This window comes from Microcaecilia unicolor, chromosome 1 (genome assembly GCF_901765095.1).
Source record: "Microcaecilia unicolor chromosome 1, aMicUni1.1, whole genome shotgun sequence".
NCBI lineage: Eukaryota > Metazoa > Chordata > Amphibia > Gymnophiona > Siphonopidae > Microcaecilia > Microcaecilia unicolor.
In genome coordinates, this window is record NC_044031.1 from 242,912,167 (window position 1) to 242,936,962 (window position 24,796).

Below are 24,796 nucleotides of genomic sequence, written 5' to 3' on the forward strand. Positions count from 1 at the left end.
TTTGTTATTTAAGCAAATATTTAAAAAAAACGTGTTGTTTACTCAAGTTTCCTTTGTTTAAAGATCAGAAACCAGTGTGACATATATGCAATGGAGAAAATCAAAAGTGTGGTAAATAGTTTTTCACATTACTGTATGCAGATTTACACCTTCAAGGCAGATGTAAATTTGTCCAGCATTTGTGCGCCATTGGGGCTGAATCTTGTAGTCTAGTTTTTAAAGGAATAGAAGCAGCAATATTGCTTATTTAAAGTATGAACAATGAGCTAGCTGTTTACCAGATATTATTAACCAAATCTGTTGTGACGACTTTATAAGAAATGATGAAGTGAGTGTATAAATCTTAAAGGTCAAAGATTGTATACCTTGATTAGCACTGCTGAGGTTCTTCTGAGGAAGCCACAACAGATTTGATTGGTAATATCAGGTGAAGGACTGGTTCATTGTTCGTTCATTGAAACCTTGATATATAGACTTTTTTGCTATTAGGTGATTTGGTTACATAAAGTATGCATCTCTTTCAACTTCATGTAGGCTTCTGTTTATACAATCAAGCATATAAGTAGCAAAATCAGCACTTAATATATGAATGTAGATGTTCCAACTTTCCATAATGGTTGAGCTCTTTGATGTTTTGGAACACACAGACTAGACATCTGTTTTTCAACCTAGACCTATACAAAGTTATCCTCTTAATTTTGGTAATTTTGATCTACTGATGATTATTTAAATCAGAAGTTAATTGGTCTAGTGGAGCAGTTTGAGCTGATGTAAATGATGAGATTATACTAGCATTCAGATTATTTTACTTTAATGGACATCACTAGTATGGTGCTTGTTTGGGCATTATAAGACAGTTCAGTATTCTTCAAGCATTGAATATATTAATGGAGGCTTTAGATTTCTCTATCTCATTAGAATATTTTTTCTTTTAAAGGTGTATCCAAAAAGTCAGATGGTTGGGTTGGCTTAGGTTGCTGTGAACTAAGCATTGTTGTAGATTGCCGTCGTGCTTGTAAGCAGGTAAGACCCTTTTTTCTACTTCGAGGACATCTTCATTTTTTTCTTTTCTGCCTGAGAGTTTCTTCCTTCTCCTTTTGGATTCTTGGTCAGTTGGAACTAGGATGGGATATAGTAATATGAAAGGTCATTTGCAATGACCTTGGATTTTTTTCCCCTTATTTAAAATTTGAATTTTCTTATTCAAGTCATGTCTAGTCATGAACAAAAATTCGATTATGTCGATAAATCCTTACAAAATGACAATGACTCTTAAAACCCTTTAGTGTCCAATGTTCCCATCAATCTGTTCCCATATGGCTTATTACGTGAACATTGGACACTAAAGGGTTATTCATTTCCCTGTATCATCCTTCCCAATGATTGTTGAAGTTCATGGCAGTCTGTTATCTAATATATAACATTAGCTAAAGCCTTAAATCAGTGGTTCCCAAACCTGGTCCTGGAGGCCCCCCAACCAGTCAGGTTTTCAGGATATCCACAATGAATATTCATGAGAGAGAGCTGCATGTACTGCTTCCACTGCATGCAAACCTCTCTCATGAATATTCATTGTGGATATTCTGAAAACCTGACTGGCTGGGGTGCCTCCAGGACCAGGTTTGGGAACCACTGCCTAAAATTGTTCGTTTTCAACTTTGCTCAATCGCTGTCTGTTTTTCCATGCTTAATAGTGTGTGCTTTTGAGTTTTAGATATTGTTGTAGTGGAGTCTCCTCTAGCCATCAGAGTAGTATGCATCCTTTTGGTATGAGATGAGATTTCCTCAGAAAACTATAACCAACTCTAATCATATCCAAAAGGCAACATTCTATCATACAGGCAACAATCCATAATATTTGGCAGCAACTCATCGCCACCATGGGCACTGACCTGCAGGGTACCACAAGAATCGATACCGTCACCTATTCTGTTCAATATCTACCTCAAACCACTAGCTGAGCTGGTTCGGTCAATGGACATTCAGTTCTACATCTACGTGGATGATGTGCAGCTACTCATACCCATTAATCCTGACTTGCCTACATCCTTGAATAAACTGATTACCTGTATAACATCTATGCAAGAATGGGCTAAACACAATAAAATTTGCCTGAACCCAAGTAAAACTGAGCCTCTCTGGGCCCCTATCACAAGTGGATACATACTTGACATCAAAATCTCTTTTGGGAAGTACGAATTCCCCCCTCAAATCACAAGTCAGGAACCTTTTAATACAGTTATATTCAACATTTACTCTGATTCCCCAAATCCAAGCAGCCTTCAAAAGCTGCTTTTACTATTTGCGACAGCTACGCTGCCTCTCTCCATACATCGAGAAGGTAATTCTTATCCCAGTTGTGCATGCCATGATAATATCAAGACTGGATTGCTGCAATGCGCTATATAACGGTCTGACTACTAAGGGCCTGCACCAGCTCCAGTTGATTCAGAATGCTACAGCAAGACTCATAGACGGTTGCAAGTGACGTGACCACTTCACACTATTTTTGCAAAAACTTCCTTGGCTACCAGTACAATACAGGGCTAAATTTAAAACTCTGTCTGATCTTCAAGGCCCTTAAAGGAAATGGCCCCGAGTACCTGAAGAATAGAATGGTCCTCTTCACACCTCCAAGGACACTAAGAGGCATATTTTCAAAGCACTTTGGGAGGCTAAGTTCCATAGGTTTCTGTGGAACTTTGGGAGGCTAAGTGCTTTGAAAATGAGCCCCTAAGGTCCTTTCAAGGACTATTACTAACCACACCCTCTCCAAAAGACATTACACGATGTGATACCTGCAAGTGAGCCTTCTCCGGAGTAGCCCCCACACTCTGGAATGCACTCCCTGAAAGGCTCTGCTTAAAACAAGACTATCTCTAGTTCAGGAAGCAGGTGAAAGCTTGGCTCTTCAAACAAGCCTTTAATAGAAGACGTAACTAACTTGTTAGTCGCACCCACACACACAAGGAGTGACAACGGGCTGCACATACTGCAGCAGGACATGTTTATCCACTCCTACCCTAGCTGGGATAATATTTAACCTTCTCTCTGACCTCATGTTCTGTAAATTAGTCACCTTATTGTCTAACTCCTCTTACTCTCTTACCTATCTATATGTTTCCTCTTTGCTTATACCCTTCACTATCAATTAAAATTTCTATTACTTATTGTGTTGACATTGTAAGTAGTATACGCCATACTTTGTATTGTTGTTTGAATATTTTTGCTGCTGTGATTGTCTATTGCTCATGTTTGATTTATTCTTAGTGTACATCCCTTTGACTGGATTCCTTCAAAAAGGTGGTAAATAAATCCTAATAAATAAATACCTCTGCAAGCTTGTTCACTTGATCCCCTATGAGAACTGAAATAGGTGCAAATATTATTCTAGAAGTTTGTAATATAGTGGTAATTTTATTAGAGACTTGGGCATGTAAATCATTTTAATACCCAGGTGTTTATATATATTTAAATCTGTTTATTGAGGGTTTTCAAATATATACATGGCACACAGCAATATGCATGATACAGAAGTCAACCTGCATAACGACAAAATATTGAAAAAGAAGCCAGCAGATCAATATAACATCAGAAAGATTTTACTGAAGATACTGCATGTAAACAAATTGGGCAATTTGTTTACATGCGGTATCTTCAATAAAATCTTTCTGATGTTATATTGATCTGCTGGCTTCTTTTTCCATATTGGATTTTGCAGATCGTTTGCTTTGCTGTTTTTTGTAATGACAAAATATAGCACCAGTGGCCTGGACTTTTATGGCCCCTGGCGCGAAAACCAACACCTCCGTCATGCACTTAGGTACATAACACCCGCAAATCCTCATGAAGTGCTTAGTACAAATTCTCTAAATTGCCACTCCACTATGAACACAATGGAATGCTCCGAAACGTATAAACCAACCAATTGTCTAATAACACACAGAATACCAACCCCACTCGCATAAAGCCAACTTAACGCTGCCCCCCTCCCTCCCTCCCTCCCCCCCTTTTTAACTCCATGATAGACACTTTAGGAATTTAATATTCTACTGCATGCTACTGGGGTCAAAGAGTCCCAAAATGGTGACCACCTCTGACAGTACACATCCCCTTTCTTCGATGCAAGATCTCCCACCCCTCTACGTTCCAACGCACACAAATGTATCATTCTGGACCGCCACTGCTGAAAAGTGGGCGGCTCTATTCCTACCCAGTGCTGAAGAATTACTTTTTCCCCCATTAGAACTGCCCGCTTCAAAAAGGGTTTTAAACCATTTACCCCCTGTACAGAGAGTTTAAATTGATCAAATAATAGCAAAGCATTGGGTGACCAGGTAACTCCCCAGAGAGCCGATACATGGCCACACACCCGCCTCCAGAACTGGAAGACCAACGGGCAAAGCCAGAACATATGGCCAAGGTCTGCTGGGGAGTGACCACATTTGGCACAAATATCATCTTCTCGCATAGTCGCCTTCATAGCCCTATGTGGCGAAATATACATTCTCATTACAAACTTGTAAAGAGTTTCCCTCAGTGTCACATTCTCGGTTATCCTAGGAATATTCAAGATGTATGTCTTCAGGGTCTCACCCCAAAGGCCAACTGACAGCTCCCTATTCCACTGCTCTGCCAGCTTTGCATAATCCACCTCTCCCAATTGCTCCCACAGACACAGGTGAAAATATTTAAGGGGGAACTTCCAGTTGCGCCTCCAGGGCAAATATATTGAGCAGCTTCTCCCACACCCCCGGGGTCAAAGAAGCCGCTGGAAGCGACCCAATGTACCCAGGTGTTTATAAAATTGTCTTAGCATATATGTATATAAAAATAGGCACTTAGAAAACACAGCTCCAACTTCTTTTCCTATTTCATTTTAAACAGAAAATAAACAAGCACCTTTAGCAAAAAAAAAAAAAATCACTTTCTCTGGGAAAATCACCCCCCCCCTTCCCCCCCAAAATAGTACTAAATAGACCTCAAAAGTGTGGATAGGCAAAAGGAAAATATCCCCAGGAGCAAGAGAAAAAAACTTTAAAGGCAAAAAGAAAATCAGGAAAACTTTAAGAAGGGAGCCTATAACAAAACACAAGCCCAGCACATCTCATCATTCACCATCCTGAATAGGATTGGGAATCTCTAGCCATCAGGATCAAATAATATATATTTTTGTATAAGAAATAATCACCATACATTTACAAGGAAAATTCAATAGGAGTTTACTTTGATCTGATATGGGTTTAGTTAAGTGTAGAAAAATGCATTCTTTTTGTTCAACAGCTTTTGTTTGTTACAGGGGGGAAAAAAAGTCTCAAAACATGGTCATGATCTTGAGGAAATACAGAAGTCAGTTTGAGGGTTGCTTGACCAAAAATTTCAATTTTCAGATCTTCTCAAAGGCCTGTCAGGTCCAAGCTGTCTTGATATTCTTCCAAAACCAGTGGAGCTGCATGTCCTTGATCTCTTCCCTGCATAGGAGGTTGTGCAGGTCTTGAGGATATATAATAAGCTTTAGAAACTGAAGGAGTAGCATCTTTAGGTACTAGAAGAACTTCTAAATATTTCTTAAATTAGGCTGTGGAGTTGGAGTCGATAAAAGTGTACTGATTCTGACTCCATCTTATAAAAATAACATTTATAATATATGGTTAAATTTATCATTTTATACTTGCATATCTTTTTGTCCTGTTAAAGCCTAATATCAATCCAGGGCCATTAATAGAAATTCACCAACCCCATGTGACATTCTCTCTGATTAGTTGATGGTTGGTATTTAAGACCATCGTCTACCTCAGTCAGTCATTAGCTGCTTCAGCTTGTAACTGAAAGGAAGGGAAGGAAACACATTTGGAATTTTGTCAATTTAAAAAATATATAAATTCATAATGTCAAAGAAGTGTCCCATGAAGTCAGCTGTATTTGAACATTTCACCATAATTCAAGATGGAAAATATTTTGTGTGTGTGTATGACACAGATGCTATGATACCAAGATAAGCACATTCTCAGACAGTGATGATAATGCTCCTTCAAGAGCTTCCAATCTCAAAAGACATTTGCAGCACTTCCATCCAGAAGTATTCAAAGCTGTGAGAGACTCCTAACCACTACTCACTTGCCCTGTACCCTTTTATCCCCACCTCTTTAATTCCCTTACTTCTTAGTTGTTCTGTCTGTTTGTCTGTGCTATTTAGATTGTAAGCTCTTTGAGCAGGTGTCTTTCATGTATGGTGTGCAACGCTGCGTATGCCTTGTAGCGCTATAGAAGTGATAAGTAGTAGTAGGCTGTAATGGACTCTTACTTCATATTTTAAGCATGCTGGCTGACGTTTTCTCTTCTTTCCACCTTTGCAAATGCATGGAAAGCATCTGGACTGGGCTTCCAAGATGGTATTTTTGAATAATGTCCACACTTGATTTAGTGTCCCAACCTTTGTAGCCGATCCTTCTAGTTTCTTTTTAACCATTTTCCTCATTTTGTTATAGTCGCCCTTTTGAAAATTAAATTCAGCTACAGTTGAATTCCTTTGCGGGTTCATCCCAGATAATAGCTCAAACTTGATCATGTTATGTTCGCTGTTATCCATGGTAGTCTTATTAGATATCAATTTGCTTTTTTCAGGTTTACTTCATCTATTGTATTTGTTTATATTTGGTCATTTTTACTATTATGCTGTTAACAAAATTGTAAGTTTTATGTTAAATTGTAACTGCTGTACACCACCTTGGGTGAATCTCTTCATAAAGGCAGTTAATAAATCTCAATAAATAAGTAAACATATCAGAACTAAATGAAAGCATAGAACATATGCAACTTATGCAAAATATTGTCAGTTCACACATTCCAAAGCGTATTGGGAATTGTTTTAACTATGCTGTACATGCCAAACACTTTCTGTAAAAAAATAAACTTAAAGTGCAGGAACATATTAACAGTATCTTTAAAAAAACTGCCATATGTGAATGAGCTTTGTGTGTGGTAGCAGTTCTTAGCAGTGTCATAAAAAGAAGAACCCGCCCCCCCCCCCAAAAAAAAAAAAAAAACCTCACGTACTAACTGAAACACTGCCTGATATAAACAAAGTGCAATGTGGAAACATTCCCCCCCCCCCCCCCCACTTCCCCAGTAAAGTGTGCCCTACCATTAATATGTTCAGGGCAGCTTTTGTTTAGGTTTGTTATGTTTAGGTTTTATATTCATATTTTTAAAGTTCATTTAGCATGTATAATTTGCAAGTTTGTGTGCTGCTTATAAAGTGGAACCCCGTTATAATGTGCCCTGCTATAATGCATATCTGATTATAATGCAATCTTGTCATGGTTCTTTTATTTTGTTAACTTGCGTTTCATTTAACAGCAATGCCCTTCCCCCGCGCATGTTTGAAAACTACTTCAGCCAATGTCTAGCTATGCTGGGATGGTGCCCACCCCCTTTCCTGCATGAAAACCATTCTTGCCAATGTCTAGCTACACTGGCCAGAGAGACCACCTCTCTGGAGTTCATAAGATTTAACATGTAGAGGCAACTTTTCCAGGTACTTTTGAAAATTATTTTTGCTCAGACCTATGGCATCCAAAATAATGGGAAATATTTCTGTATCTTTCTGCCACATTGTCTTGGTCTGAGTGCATTTCTTGGTTCTTCAGAATCTTCTCCCGCTCTACGCAATTCACAGAATAATTGCCTGGGACTGACACCTCATAATGACTCAAATGATTCGGGATTCTAGGCTAAAAACTGGGATAGTAGTTGAAAGCAGCGTACAAGTTACCAGTTTATACTGTTGATGTGTTTCTATCATAGCTGGACAGGTTGGGAATAACCCTGATAAACCTAATAGATATGTTGGTCAGTATCAGAGTGGCTTATGATTTGTCTGTTTCACATGAACCTCATTCTACCACAACATCAGGTGACTTCATCATTTGTGGTGGACCTGCCCAGTGGTCACCTGTGTTTGGCAAAATGTACATGATGAGAGGGCAATATTCTAGAAATTTTTCTCTCTCGCTCGGATATATTACTTGCTAAGATATTGGTGGAATATGGAGCTTAAGGGACGAGACAGAGAAATGACAGGTCACCGTATCCACATGGCTATTTTTTGAAAGACATCCCTAATCCATGACATGCTTGTCTTTCCAAGTGGTAGAGATTATATTTGTTGAGAAACTGTCTTCAGGGACAATCAGATGACTATGACCAAGTGTGGGGTAAACATTGGAAATTCTGGGAGAGACATATGAGGTTTAAATGAAAAGTAATTCATTAGCAGATGGCATCACTAACATGCTGCACATGTTCAAGCATGGTAGTATAAGAATGGAGGGTAGCCAATGTAACGCTAGTTTTTAAAAAGGTTTCTAGAGTCTTGATGGACCATTGGTCTGCCCCAGTATGGCAATGCTTATGTTCCTTGTTCATTGAAATCTGTTCCTTCAACTTAGTTGGCAAGAAGTGTCTCTGTGAAGTGGCTGTTTTGCTTGCCTGGTCTGAGGTGTGTTGTCTCTGGTGTGCTGCTGAAGGTGCACACATATAAAGGGCATGTCATGCACCTTAGTGTTCACCTTTGTGTGCAACTTTGGAGCATCTTGAATTCATTTTTTTAAAGAGCTGTTTCATTGGAAAGGGGAGTTGTAATTATTTAATTATTGATTTTGAGCAAACATTTACAGTGCATTGATTGCTTTGTTTATTAGTAGTCCTTTTAGGCTTTTTTTTTCACAGTCTGAGGATTTATGAACTCCTACTCTGGTTTGGATGACTGCATCATGTAAGCAAACGTTAAAGCTTCCGTGTTATTCATCATATGGATGGCTGATCAATTGTAATGATTGCTGTACACATAGGATTGAAGTAATAACCAGAATCAGACCATTTTGTCTTGAGATTCAATGGGGATTATTTAAAATCCAATTCCGGCCTGAACAGGGATTGTTCATTAATTCATCTTTTTAATGGAAAGAAGCAGAGACAGATACCTAATTTTTATTCTCAACCTATTCCTGTGAAATGTATACCATTGGAAAGATCAGCTACTGGACGCAGAGGAACGCTCAATCCCTACAAACGTAGTGTGCATAGACCAAAGACTAGGGTAGGTAGGCTCATCCAAAATACGCAAGGGAGACGCAGTTCTTGTTCATAATAGTTATTGAAAACATTTTTAAAGCTTTTTCAACTCTTTTCCTTTGAAATTGCATACTGTATAAACCTGTACACATTATGTTTAATATTTTTCAATGTTTCTAGGTTTCAGCATCATTTGAAGTGGCATTGTACTCTTTGGTTTTTAATAGTTGCACACTTTAGAAATATTGTATTTTGATTTATATACTTTTTATCAAATGTGAATCACGTTGAGTGCTCTTATCTACTGGATTTCATCACAGTAGCAAATTAAATTATTTATGTACACTTGCATTTTGTGGAGATTTTCGATGTACAATTTTTATGATACCATATATTGAAATTCGCTCTCACTCCTACTGATATATGTTGTTTACATACTTCTTATCTTGCATTGCTATTTATGATCATTGGTTTTTTTATTTTACTTTTTCTCAGATTGTCTATCTTTTTATTATGTTTTAATGTTGTAATTTTTATATCTGATATGTTTATGTTTGATATTATGTAGTGTTTTATGCACATGTATTCCTTTTAGACTCCTGAGGCAGGTGTCTAAGCGCTAAGCTGCTGTGTTGCAGTTTTCTTTGGAATTGAAGCCATTTTTGATTTGTTATATGGTTGCTTAGCAAAGCTTCCATTTTCCTGTGTACAGAATTGGATGGACAGTAGCAAATAGTATACACCAGTTTCAGCCTCCTGAGGCAGGCACCTAAGCATCGAAACAAGTCCATTGTGTTGAGTCTTTTGGTGTTATTTTCAATATATATCACATACAAGAACTTTTGCGCTACCTACCCTAATGTTTGGTCTGTGCAAATGTATTCCATCATTATATGATAATTTAGATCTAATCCAGTTCCTCTATTTTCTCCAAGGACAAGCAGGCTCTATTAGTCTCACAAGTGGGTAGACGCCATCCTGCGTCTCCCGGTTTGGCAAAATTGCCAGAGGAAAGATCTAGAGCTTTCAGGAGCACGAGCCACGCTCCAGCGTTCATGCTTGAGTGCCTTCCCGCCCGCTGCTTCAGTTTCATTTTTCTGAGTGAGAAGCAGCTGTTTATCTTCTTGCTTCTCACATGCCTGGGAGAGCAATTTATTTTGAATGCCTTTCGACTGTTTTCTCATACCTGCTTGTGTTTTAAAAAATATTTTTTTTCCTTTTTTCCTAGTTTTTGCCCCTTGTCTAAGTTTCCTTTTGTTTTTGACATGGGCCATTTTTAGGTCTGCCTGGTCGCGTCTCTGTTTTTGTGATTTGCCCCTTTTTAGGCACCATCACGACTTTTAATTTCCACAAGGCCATTTTTCTTATATGTCCACGAAGACTCCCAGTGGCTTCAAGCGTTGTACCCGGTGCAAACAGACCATCTTGGGAAAAGACACCCATTCTTGGTGTCTTCAGTGCCTTGGGCCCAACCATAGCCTTGCCAACTGTGTCTTTTGTCTTCTTATGAAGAAGAGGACCCAGGTTTCCTGGGAGGCTCAACGTGAGAAGATTTTTGGAGCCCGGTCTGGTTGGACACGACCCTGAGGTGACGGGAGGATTCAACGTTATGCTCAGCACCGAGGAGCATGGGTGATGTGCATTGGGCAAAAGCCAAGAAGCACCGTCACCGATCTCCACTGACACTTGGTGTCGGGAGCACCGAGGGATTTGGTACCCAAGCGTCAACGCCGGAAGGACCACTTCCCCCTCCATCCAGGAGGTGCCAATGTGTTTGTCTCCTAGCAGCTGAGATCCTTCTCCTGCACTGGCCCCGGCAGTTCTGCAGCCTGTGCCCCAGCCGGCCCCACAGCCTTTCCCGATGATGGCCCTCGATGAGCGCAATCCGGGCCTTGCTCCTTGAACTTTTGGACGGCCTCATGCAGCCTCACCGGGGATAATCTTTTTGGAGAGAAGGTTGAGGAGGTTGCTGACCAAATCAAGAAGCATACCGATGCTATGTCTTCTCTCCTGCCGAGCGTCTTCTGCAACTGCCTCCTCATTCAGGAGGTATTTTGGCAAGTTGCAGAGTGCTCCCTATTACTATTCTAGGCATATGTACACTCCTGCGGCCTGCCAGCCTGCTCAGGCTCAGCCCCAGTGCACTCATTCTCGTCAACAGCGTGCACCCAAGGCCTCTGTACTCCCCAGCAAAAGCAAGGGATGAGCTTTTGACTGGCTCCAGCAGAGCATAGCTGCAGTAAAAGTGTCTATTCCGCCCCTCCGAAGGGACACCACCTTTTAGTGGTGGAGGGGCTTCCGTGTTTCAATGACTCAGAGGGTTATGCTGAAGGGCTACCCATATCAGACAGGCCTCTGAGGAGAAACCAGACAAAGAGTGTCCCAAACTGGGAGAGTGGTGAGATGGTGACCTGGAGTTCGTATGCCCAACGGCCCAGCTGCCCTCTGAGGTTCTGTCTTCTTTATGTAAATTTCCTCTCTGCAATTGCATTTTCCTTAACTGAGAGGAAGGGAACAGCCGGCGGACAGCTGCTGATGGCCAGCGTTTTGTCCCCTGAGCAGCAAGTGCGGGACTGCTGCGCATCGAACTGCCCCCAGATGAAAGGGTTGGCGAGTCCTTTGATTAGCGCCAGCGAAGGAGCGTCAACACTCTTGGACCTGGAAAAACAACTCCATCACTCCTGAATTATTCAACCACCATGTCCAAAGGAGTGGAGGAGTGAGTTAGAGGCATATGCTGAAATGGAGGACGTTTACAGCAGAACCCGAATCGGCGGAACCACTCCTAAACACCTCAAGAGACATCGTCTTGGAGTTTTTGGCTTTTTTGAGTTGCGGTGACTAGAATTGCACACTATATTTGAGGTGCAGTTGCACCATGGAGTGATACAAAGGCATTATAATGTCCCCATTTTTGGTTTCCATTTCGTTCCTGGTCGGTGACTCCTAATGTGGAACCTAATGTAATTATAGTTCTTATGTTCTCTGTTGCCTTCCACTCAACCAGTTCCTAACCCAGTCAGTCACTTTAAGGCCCATACTGAGGGCATTCAGTTTATTTATAAGTCATCTGTGTGGAACTGTGTAAAAAAACGTTGCTAAAATCTAAGTATTCCACATCTGACTCTCTCCCTTGATCCAACAGTCTGGTCACTTAGGTTGTCTGACAAGACCAACCTCTAGTAAAACCATGCTTCCTCGGGTGCTGCAATCTGTTGGATTCTGAAATCTCACTATTCTGTTTTAGAATCATTTCCATGAATTTACTTACCACAGAGGTCTGACTAACTGGCCTCTGTTTCCCAACCTCCTTTTCTCTCTCTCTTTTCCTCCTGAGACCTTCCAGACCTCTGGTGTCTATAAGGTGGCTCAGTGCATCTTATGCCCAAGAAAACATCCTGGGTCCAGGTAATTTTATAAATAAGGGTTGGTCATCCATGAGGGCTTGTTGCTCCTTTACTTCTATCAAACTATATAACAAAACCATGACGACCTCTTAATTTGAACTCCATAGCACAGCCACCTATCTAGTCTTATGCTGTCATACAACGAGACTGTAGAATAGGTCAGCCAAGTCTTGATCTCTGCTAAAGCCAGAATTGCACTTGATACCACATCTGCATAGTTTTGGTGTGTAGATGAATCTTTCAGAGGCTTTACAGTCTAGATGAAATAGACAACTTATATATGCAATATAGAGAAATAAGGGAACAATTTTACTTGCAACATATACCTCAATTTATAGGTCTATTTGGCCAAGTTGAAGATCTTATGAAAGGGAGAGCATGTCCTGTTTTCTTGTCAATGTGAGGCACAAGAGTTTTTTGCATTTCCATTTTGGTCTTTGAGATCCTGATTCTTGTGAGCATGCTGAAGCAAAAGTTCTTTGTCTGGAGTTGAGTTAAATAGCTTACAGTAGATAGTTGTTGGGCCTTCCTGATGTTCCTGAGCACTAGGAGGAGTGACTAAAAAGTGCCCTCTACAAGAAAAAGAACCTCCTGAAACACCTGTTTCAAAAACCTATCAGTCTTGATTTGCTTCCTCTGGCACTCTAACTAAGCAAGCAACAAAAAGCGGAGAGGAAAATCCTCACGCAAATCAAAGACAATGAAAACAAAGTGAGGACAGATGTTGAGGAAATCCGGGTCGTCATCTGATTATTAATAGTTGTTTGGATTTCCTCAACGTCTGTCCTCACTTTTTTGTTTTCATTCATTCTAACTAAGCAAACATTAGTGAAAGATGACCCCCTCCACCAGTTTATCCTCCGCTGATGATGTATGCTGTTCAGCGTGCTACATGTGGCTTATCACCTCTTGTAACTCAGCCTGCAGAGTGCCCGTCTCACTTTTTCCTGTGATATTGGCATTGCCCGACCAGATCTCCATGAGTACCGTATCCAGCGTTGTCCTTTAAGATTGCTCATTGTGGGTACAGTATCGCCATTCATGTCTGGAGGTTCCCCAATCCCCAGAGGCTCAAATCCAGCTCTGTCTTGATGGACCATGCCCTTCATCACAGTCAGCTGCCAGGAACACTTACTGCTTTGGGCTGTTCCCCTCAATTTTACTCATACCTTGCTCAGTTCACTTTATGCAGCGATTTTGGTTAGAAAAAGCACAGGGAGCCATATAGTATTTTCATTAATAAAGCTTATGGTCTGGGAGCTTCGCAAGATGCATTTCCACTTTAGGCAGCTATGACTGTTTCTATGACTTTTTTGGATATATGTGATCATCACTAACTTGCCAGCATGAACCTGTTTGACTTCTGGCTTTCTCACTTGGCTTCCATATGGCCTGCAGTGCGATGTCATATTCTTCCTTTATCTGTGCCTTGTTTCCTTATCACCACACCCTTTTGCTTTTGAGTAAAGGCTGGGTTGTTTGCAATACTGAATCTCCTAAAGCTTTTCCCAACATTGTCCCAGATGTGCTTGAGCTGTTTGACTGCTTGTCCTTGAATGTTGTTTGCTATGGAAAATTTCACCTTCCCATATTTTGTTTAAATCTGTTAATTAAGATGAAAAAACAAAAACAATGCATAGGTGTAATCTATTTTGGCCTTCATTATTAGATTTATATATTTATTATATTTATTTATTAACTTACTGTGTAGGCTTCTTCAAAGAATGAAATTTTGAAAATCTGCAGAAGAGAATATGAGGTATGTTTAATAATATATCATAAATGTCTTACCTGGGACTTGTGCTGTGTATTTTTCTTATGTTGGACTATTATAGTCGCTGCTGTTTCATGACTTGGCTTTTCTATGTTAAAAAAAAAAAAAAAACAACAAAAAAAAACTGCTCAAACTTACTATTTCTTTTTATTGAGTGAAGATATTGGGTGAGAAAATCTGAATTGGCAGGTGTTGGTTTTGTGAACATGACTTAAGATTTCTAGCCTTAATTTTGGTGCAGGTCCCCTTGCCACATATTTAAAACAAATTTGGAGCAGGTATACAAAATATTCCACTTATTTGATTCTGATTTTAGAAAAGGAAAGTATTTAATATAAGCTTATTTAAAAAGTCTAAAATAGTTTCAGCTTTCATGCCAAATTCCTTATTGTCATCCTCTTGATCTAAAAGATTTTTTTAAATGCTTTGAGTTGAATTTCTATGAAACATCTGCTAAAATGGGAGTTAATCCAAAATTGGGCTGCCAGGATAATATTGGGTAAACATATGTTTAATAATTCATCTCCCCACTTATAGCATGTATAGAATTTAAGTTACTTTATTTGTCCTTTAAAATGTTACTTGGTATTACAGCCAAATCCGACATAACTCATACTTCCTTAGCACTAGCAGCAGATGAATCCAGAGACTTGTGGATTGTGACCATCTACCAGCAGGTGGAGATAGGGAGCACTGAACACTGTCTTATGCTTTCGGCAAGAGGCAACTATTTCATCTTTTAAGAGACAGTTGAAAGCTTTATTTACGGTAGCTTTTGACCCCTAAAATCGGTCTTTTACTTTCCCTCAAGTTGCTGTGTCTGGGATCCTGTTCTCCGGCATTTGTAGGATTTGCTCTGTATGTGTGTATATGTATATATACACAGAGAGAGGGGGGGGGGGGGGAAAACATTAGAAGAATGGACGATGGCCTGGCAGTAAAAATTTTATGCTAAGAAGTGCAGATGATGCACTTGGGGTACAGAAACCCAAAAGACAGATAACGGATAGGAGGAGAGAGATTATTAAGTTTTACTAGACACTTTACTGCAATGGTGTCCAATGATCTGAAGGTGAAGAAGCAATGCAACAAGGTGGCGGCCATGGGCAGAAAGGTTCTAGGCTGCATAGAGAGGGGTATAACCAGCAGAGGAAGGGCGGCTTTGATTCCCCTCTACAGTTCATTGGTGAGCCCCACTTGGAGTATTGTGTTTAGTTTTGGAGGCCGTATCTTGCTAAACATGTAACAAGACTGAAAGCGGTGCAAAGAAAGCTACAAAAATGGTATGGGATTTGCATTGCAAACCGTACGAGGAGAGACTAACCTGACTTGAGCATGTATACCGTGCAGATAAGAAGAAACAGGGATGACATGATACAGATGTTCAAATATTTGAAAGGTATTAATTCGCAAACAAACTTTTTCCGGAGGTGGGAAGGTGGTAGAACTAGAGGACATGAATTGATGTTGAAGGGGGGTAGACTCAGGAATAATGTCAGGAAGCATTTTTTCACGGAGAGAGTGGTGGATATATGGAATAAACTCCTGCGGGAGGTGGTGGAGATGAAAACGGTAACGGAATTCAAACATGCGTGGGATAAACACAAAAGAATCCTGTTTAAAAAGAATGGATCCACGGGGTCTTAGCAGAGATTAGGTGGCAACACCGATAATTGGGAAGCAAAATCAGTGCTGTGCAGACTTTTGTGGTCTGTGCCCTGATCGTGACTGAATAGATATGGATGGGCTACAGTGTAAATTTTAAGGGGCTTCAACGTTAATGTCAGAATTTTTAGTAGAAGAAGAGTGCTGGGCAGACTTCTACGGTCTGTGCCCTCAAAATGGCAAGGACAAATCAAACTTGAATATACATATAAAGTATCGCATACCATGTATAATGAGTTTATCTTGTTGGGCAGACTGGATGGACCGTTCAGTCTTTATCTGCCGTCATAGACTATGTTACTGTGCTATATCTCTATCTATCTATCTATCTATCTATCTATCTATCTATCTATCTATCTATCTATCTATCTATCTATCTATCTATCTATCTATCTATCTATCTATCTATCTATCTATCTATCTATCTATCTATCTATCTATCTATCTATCTATCTAATCTTTGCTTGCTGTGCTGTTCATTGTTGGTGTTCTTTTCTGGGGTTTTATATTGTAAACTACCTAGAACTTTGAGTGGTATATCAAATTTTAGTATGTCTGATGGCAGCTCCTGGTTTTCAATACACCCTCTCCTGAATTCTCTTACCCCGTATTTTCTCCACAATTAATACTCCACCCACATATAAAATTGTCATACTCTAAGGTTTTCGTGCTATTGTTCTATCGCCCTATCTTTTTCCCATTGTAACATTCCATTGTTTCTACGCTCCAAATGATGTTTTTACTTGACTTTGTCTTCCCATAACTCCTCATAATGTAACCCATTATCGTACTGTAACACATTGTATTGCCATCATTCACAATGTATTGTAAGCCACACTGAGCCCGCAAATAGGTGGGAAAATGTGGAATACAAATGCAATAAAATAAATAAATAAATCTGTGTTGTGGCTTCTGTTCTGGATTTCCCGGTTCGGTTAAGCTTGAGGGTGCTTAGGCTAAGTGCTTTAGGGGTATATCTGGTGTGCCAGGTCTCTCCCCCACCCACCTCTCTCCAACCACTTTCTCCTTACTCACAGAGTTAAATTTAAAAAAAGTAGAGAGAGAAAAAGGATTGCAGCAGTTTTGCCTGTTTATATGGCTACTTGGATGGGGTTGGATGAGCTTGACTGCTCTGCCAGTATACCCTGGGCCAGAGTGGTGAGTCAGAACTTGTTCCTGAAGATTTGGTGAGTATTTCTTTACATTTTTCTCCCTTTTCAGGCTTACTCGTGGTATCGCTTCTTTTTCCTTGCATTGGCTGCAGAGAGTAGCATTGGGGAAATGGGGTGTTCCAAGGGCATTTCGATGGGAACTGCCTTTTTGGCAGGCGAACTGTTGTCTTCCCATGCTGTGCAATCATGGCCTCTCTCTCTCCCCAGCTGACATGGTTTTTCAGGCTCCTGTGGCCTTTTTAAATCAGCATGATTGGCTCCCATGGTTGCGGGATCCATGCTGCCTCTTCAAGCTGGGCATATTTCTGGACGTTATACATGTGTTGGTAAGGTTTTTGATGGTATTGTAACCCCTGGGGCCCTGGGTGCCTTTTTTGCCAGCATTTGTTCTTTCAGTGCATTGAGCCTGTATTTTGCAAAGATCTCTTGAGCATATACAGTCTTCTGCCTGATTCTTTCAGCGGCAGTTGAAGGTTTCTGGGTCCTTGCAAGCTTCTTAGCCTCTGCAAATGGATTCTGTGAGTGAAGAGAGACGTTTGGAACCTGTCTCTGAGGCAGGTTCTTTGGCTCCTCCATCTTCCATTCAGTGTGAATCAGGTTTGGCAACATCATCACTACCTGAGTGAATTGAGAGAGAAGAGAGGATTGCCATGGCAGGAACAGTGTGTGAGAGCAATGTATCTATACTTGTGCTGAGGGGGGGGGGGGGGAGGGAACAGAATGTGTAAAACGCTCACAGCAGGAACTCCCTGGATCCAGTGGAATGAGAGCTGGCGTTGGACACCTTCCAGCTGGTAACCTGGAGGTGGGACACTCTCCTAATAGATGTCATGGTGACACGTCACACGGTCAGAGTTTCCAGGTTCTTCAGCAGAAGATAGGAGGTTGGTTCAGAAGGCATAGATACTCTTCTTCAATCTTGACTGGAGTCAGCCCTGCTTTGGGTTCCCACTGTGGCCTTAAATAGGACAAGTTCTTCACAGTCTTTTGTCATTGGGGGTTGGACATTCGATTTGCTCGGGATTGGCCCAGGAGGCCGGGGTATGTGGGCTTGATGTCTTTTTTTGCCTTTCTCCATGTCACAGACTCCTTCAGGGTACAATTTGGCTGGAGGATCCCTCCCTCTTTGGTTTTATGGCCTGGCCCTTGAAAGGCCAAAATAGAGAAGGAATGGATATGCTGATGATATCATTGCAACATTATTTCTGGCAAGAAAATGCTCAACTTTACCGTGTATGCTGGTGTCTGATGAATTTTGAAACATATTGCTCCGAACTGGCGTGGTCATCGTTTCGGGCCTTTTTTCCACACATATTAGCCTTTTTTCAGGATGGCCTTAGCAAGGTCTCACTTACAAAGGTTTAAGTGACAGCTCATGCCTGTTATTGGGGTTGAATTCCAGATTCCTCTTTCGCTTCTCATCCATATGTGGCTCTTTTCTTGAAAGGGACTAGTTGTCTCTGGCCTCCTCTTTGTTGTCCTTGTCTCAGGTGGAACCATGGTGTGGTTCTGCGGGCTCTATTGGAAAAAAAAGCTACCTTGAAACATCTTCCTCTCAAGTCTCTCCTTCTAGTAGCTGTTGCCTGGGCTCGGGGAGTTTGAGTTACTGGCATCGGGCAGTGATCCATTTTTTCCTTTCTCAGATTCAGGAGTGACTGTTCGCACCTTTCCTTCTTGTCGTCCCAGGGTGGTTTCGGCTTTTCATCTTAGCCAGCCTCTTCTTCTGCCTCCTTTTAAGGAAAGGGATTGCAAGATGGATTTTTGCTTGCTCCGTTGCCTTGGTGTTCATTGAGTACTTCTCTGGTATTTGCAAGCTACCATATGTTCTCAAGCTGTTCAATCACCTTTTTTATTCTTTGTTCGAGCCTGCACCAAGGGTCATGCAGTGTGTAAGGCGACTATTTCTCACTGGGTTAAGGAGGCTGTTGCCTCTGTGTACCTTCTTTGTGGCAAGCAGCTGCTGACTTCTCTTTGAACACATTCTGCTAGGGCCCTAGCAACTTCTTGGGCAGAATTGTGAGGTCTTTTTTTCTCCCTTGAAGACATATGTATTGTGGCTACTTGGTCCTCATTGTATACCTTTTCCAAGCATTATCATCTGGATGTTGTGTCTTAAGCAGACTGTTCTTTTGGCGGTTTGGGGCTCTCCGCAGGAGTTTTGGATTTCCACCCTACATGAGGACTGCTTTGCTGCATCCCAGAAGTCCTCTGCATTCATCTGCTGTGCTAAGGAAGGAGAAATTATGATTTACCTGATAATTTTCTTTACTTTAACCGCAGCAGATGTATCCAGAACTCTGTCCTCCTTCACTGCTCTGTTCTCGTGGTTTGTTCATTTCTCTGTTTAGGGTAATGGCTCATTTTGGTGTTAAATTTTTGCTGTTTTCTAATATTCATTCTTCTCCTCTGTGAGGAAGGGGATCTATTAAGCCTCTTTATTCCTTCTGCTTTGTTATAATAAATACTGCCTAACCAAGGCACATATAATTTTATAAGACAGAGTTAAGTGCTCTCTGTTTCCACCTGCTGGTAGATGGTCACAACCCACAAGTCTCTGGATTCATCTGCTGCGGTTAAAGGAAAGAAAATTATCAGGTAAGCCATAATTTCTCTTTAACATCTAAAAATCGGGTGGTTGTTCCATCTGCTAGTAGTGTTGTTAAGCAATTATGTTTTAAATCGGAGCTCCTGGGTTGCATGGTATATAAATAACCTGTTACTGTTGCTTTCTAGAGTCTTTGACTGTAGTTTTACCATTTCCTGAGCTCAAAAGAAATTCTTACCAACAGTTAACCATGGTGTTTGAAATTTTAGGTAATTTTAAATATGGATTAAGCTTTTTAGCTTATATATTGGTTTAATTTCAAGAAATATATGAAGGAAGATGTAAATGGGTGATGTTGAGAGAGGTCATTAATAATGTCAGTTTTTGCTGTCTTGTGCCTTCCTCGAGAGAGCCCTGTATAGTGCTGTCCAGAGAACTTGAAATAGTTTCCTAGACACAACTCCTATTTCACAGACTGGTTGAAGCTATGAGTATTTTAAAAGTGAGCTTTCGAGCTATAGTTAAGGGAGGTTAGGCATCACTGATCAGTGACCCATACAGACTATGTCTCTGGAAGAAGTTAGTCCTATGGCAGAGAGATAATTTAAAGGAACTATAGAGGACAACAATTAGAGAAATACGTGGCCAGCTGCACATCAAAGGGTTTTGGTATCTTGGACACTTCAAAATAGTGGCAAGTGAGGCTGGGGCTGTTAAGCTAGAAGCTTGAAAGGAGACTTGCCAGTTTGCATGCAGGTTTTCTTGGTGTTCTCTAAAATATAATTATAGTTTTAAATATTTTTCTAGGATGTTGTGTGTGGTGATATTAGTATTAGCAATTAGGAAACTGTTGTTAGTGGAGCTTCTCCCCCCTCCCCCCAGAAGATCTTTACAGTTCAGAAGTATATCTAGTCATTAAAATGAAGACCAAAAATTCTATGATATTGTAGGTTTAAAAGAAATTGACTAGTGCGGAAGGCTTCAACATCTCTTTGCCGCCTAAAATCAATTATTTATTTATTGCATTTCTATCCCACATTTTCCCACCATATGGCAGGTTCAATGTGGCTTACATAGTGCTAAAAAGGCGGTTACAAAATTTAGATTTGTAGAAGTCTAGTATACAGAAGTATCTAAAATCTACAATACAGTCTTCCCCTTCAAACTTAACCACCTAATGTTGAAGACTACCCTTTAAGTTTCTATTTTGTTTTTAAAATAGAAATGAATGTTATCTTTAACTTCCTTGTTTTCTTTTTGTCATTGAAGACTTGATTTCTTAATCTCTTTAGGAAAACATGTATAGAATCAATACAGCAAAATAATTTTATAGGGAAAATTACTTTTAAGAGGAAACAATATGCACAGTTTTACTTTTGTAGATTTCTTCTTTATAAAGAGTAAATTTTCTCTTTCTGTGTTAAAGGATTATTCTTGAGGGAAACTTCTGGGAGTGTAACTTGGACATAAAGCTTTTACTCGATCTCCTATGCTGCTCTCTACACATTTCTAAACTTTTCTCTATTCTGCTAGTTTGTCTTCTTCTTTTTTTTCTGGATTTCTTGCATTACTGTGGGAGAGCTACTAATGAGTTGGTGGAGCACTGGAAAGGAAAGGTAAGAGCTTAAAAAAACATTAGTCCCATGTCTTTTATTGGGCAGTGTACTCTTACATAGTTTCCTTTTCTTTAGTTTAGTATTACTTATTCACCATTGCTATTACTTATAACTATTTTGTATTTATCACATGCAGAGAGAGAGAACAAGTGAGGTCAGACAGTGGGCATTAATGTTGATGCTTTGGCATCAGTTAGCTCCTTAAGCATCAACACTGGCAATTAGTGTTATGGAGGCTTCCCCTGTTAAAACATGTAGGCAAGAGATGATCTTTTTGATGCCAAGAGCATTGACAAAGTCCCTTATTTCTCCAGATTTATTGATCTTTATCTGTATATACAGGGACAATTTTATAATGACTTTTCTTCATATAAAGAGAAAAAAGTGTATGTGTGTGTGGGGGGGAACCAATCTAATTCCAGCACTAGGGTTAGGCAAAAAGGAGAATTTATTGACAGGTCCTTAAAATACAGCTTCTTTCAGATAAACGTTTCTTAAGTCCTTGAAATACAAAATAGACTCAATGCAGATCTGCATTTTGGCACAAAAATACCTGCTTCGGAAGTCAACAATTCTGTCTATCAGATTGAGAACAATATTCACAATTCCATGGGAGTAAAGTGCTGGGTAAAATAGAGGAAACTATTATAAAGAATGAAATCACGAAACACATAAAACATGGTTTAATGGGACAGAATCAACGTAGATTCAGCCAAGGGAGGTCTTGTCTCACCAATTTGCTTAATTTCTTTGAAGGCGACAATAAACATTTCTATAAAGGTGAGCCAGTTGATGTAGTGTATCTAGATTTTCAGAAAGCTTTTGACAGAGTTCCTCATGAGAGACTCCTGAGAATATTACAAAGTCATGGGATAGGAGGCATACCATAATGATCCATCCTAAATACCTACATAAGCACGCAACTACGTAATGCACTACCAAACGTCATAAAAACAATGCACGACCTAACAAACTTCCGAAAATCACTAAAAACCAACCTGTACAAAAAGGCATACCATAATGATCCGTCCTAAATATCAGACAACAAAACTTATACCAGAACTGGTCAAAGTCGAACTCTCTGTACCTGACTGCTTCATTTACTTTGTCACTAAGGAACTTTAACGCAGTACCACTGTATTTCTCATTCCGGAAATGAACTCTCTATACCTGACTTCTTAACTTAATGCAATACCATTTTGTATTTCTCACTCTGGAAATGGTGATTGCCATTACGGCATAATGTAAGCCACATTGAGCCTGCAAATAGGTGGGAAAATGTGGGATACAAATGCAACAAATAAATAAATAAAACAGAGGGTAGGGTTAAATGGCCATTTCTCTCAAAGGAGGAGGGTGAATAGTGGAGTGCTGCAGGGATCTGTATTGTGACAGGTGTTTTATTTATTTATAAATGATCTGGAAATCAAAACAAGTGAGGTTATTACATTTTCAGATGACACAGAACTATTTGAGGTTGTTAAAACAGATGCGAACTGTGAAATATTGCAGAAGACCATAGGAAATTGGAAGGTTGGGCATCCAAATGGCAGATGAAATTTAATGTTAAATTTAATTCAAAGTGATGCACATTGGTAAAAATAACCCAAAATGACAAAAAGGAAAAGCAGGACATACCCTCCATGGAACACCAAAGGAAAGCCACACAGGAGCAGAGTGCGACAAACTGATTCCTGCCCAGTAGAGAATGCTCAAAGATTCTTTATTTTTAAAGGCACAAGAGAAATGATCTGACATGGGTCTGTGTTTTGGCAGACTCAGATGCAGCCGTCTGCCTCTGAGGTCACACGAGACACTGTACAGAAAATTAAATATTATGTCAAACCATACTTTAAAAGTATATAAAACTTAAATATAATGAATATAAATTAAACAAAGTGGACTGTATACAACAATATAGCAAACGTTATTAAAAATATAAACTTTAAACAAATAACGTCATAAAACATCATAAAAACAGAAGCAATGGCTGATAACTAAGAGATGGATATGCAAAATAAAAACATACAAAAAGTATGTGAATAAATATGTTAAAAATATGCTAATGATACACGCAGGAGATATGGTTAAAAACAAACATGCACTAAGGGGATATCAAACTGCATTCCTGCCTTTAATGTATATGTCACAGAATTTGAACCTGGTGCAATAGATTAATGTAGATTCCAGGATAAAAGACTGTACTGGATATACTGCAAGACAAATGTGGGGATATAGTTCACATTGATGGCCGATGTAAAACATGAAATAAACCAACATACACCGCTAAAAATTGCTAATAACGATTATCTATACCAGCACTTCTGAAAAGAACTGATCATGAATAAATGTATAATAACTGTCCAAAACCTATATTTAAAACTGGATATTAAAAACCGGTTAAGATTAACTGGTAAATAATAATAAAAAAATCAAAGACGTCATGAGTGAATAATGGTGCAGTGTGTCAGGAAGGCAAAAAATATCTTCCTGTAGAAAGGCAGTGAGGTTGGATTTCAAAACTAATATAATATTGTGTGTTAGGATCATTTAAATGTGTGGTGTCATCAGGTTGTTTCCTGTTTGCCCTTCCTTGCGCTTGCTTTGAGAACCGGATTTTTGTTTCTCGTTTTAAATTCTTGAATCTGTCATGAAGATTGGTGCTTGTGGGATGAATTAGGAGATTCCAAGGATCTGGTACATGTTAATACAGGACATATTTAATACTCAGATACCACTAGGGAACATGCAGTCAGAGAGCTGTTTTGAGAGACTGCACACTGGTTAGTACACCACATTTTATCATTGTATCTTTATTTTTCTTTTGCCATGGTAAGGAATTTTACAGAAGCACTTTAAGTTGTTATTACACTTGAATGTTACAGCATCTCTGACAGCTAATTTTTGGCACCTTTGCCTATAGTCAGGAAAATGGATGAAAAAACAGTAATAGAAAGCACACCCCCTCTTCTACATCAAAATCAAAAAATAGAAATAAGTGTACAATATGGCAGATGTTAGAAGACTTCCATAATATACAGTATTTTTATTTATTTTTTTTTACTTATTACTCATTGTAACAACAGATCTAAATGAGAAAAAGCTATAAGACCTCTTATAGCGCCCAGCTGTTTCAGGTCAAAGCTTATATTGTGACATCAATCATTATTATCTTTTATTCAATATCAAAATCTTGTCAAACATCAAAGTTTATAAAATATCAGCAACAGTGTAAACAAAATCAAAAAGCGACCTCTTATCTTAGAAGTGCTGTCTGCACTATATGCTAGCAACCGCAAAATGAAACATCCGATGCCCACTCAGAATGATGGTGTTTCGTTAAGTAAAAGACCTGCATCTGGGGTTATGAACATACAGTTGCCATAAACTAAATTAAAAACAAGCAAAGAATGAGAAAAGAAGGTTTAAATATCAATTGGAGCTGCCACTAACATAGAAACATATGTTACATGAAAATGTACTTACATATTTTAGGCTTGGCAGGAGAAAATCACCCACCAGTGACAAAAGCTTATTATATA

At 39.6% G+C, this 24,796-nt stretch overlaps 1 protein-coding gene across 1 annotated transcript in view; it reads left to right on the forward strand.

Moving 5' to 3' along the window:
* The window catches only part of LOC115474499 (reversion-inducing cysteine-rich protein with Kazal motifs-like), a gene marked incomplete at its 5' end in the record, with an annotated part of 272,499 nt that overhangs the window by 47,535 nt on the left and 200,168 nt on the right, over nt 1-24,796 (forward strand). The window contains 2 exon segments of the mRNA XM_030210026.1: nt 938-1,023; nt 14,194-14,241. Coding sequence (XP_030065886.1) covers nt 938-1,023; nt 14,194-14,241 — 134 coding nt within the window.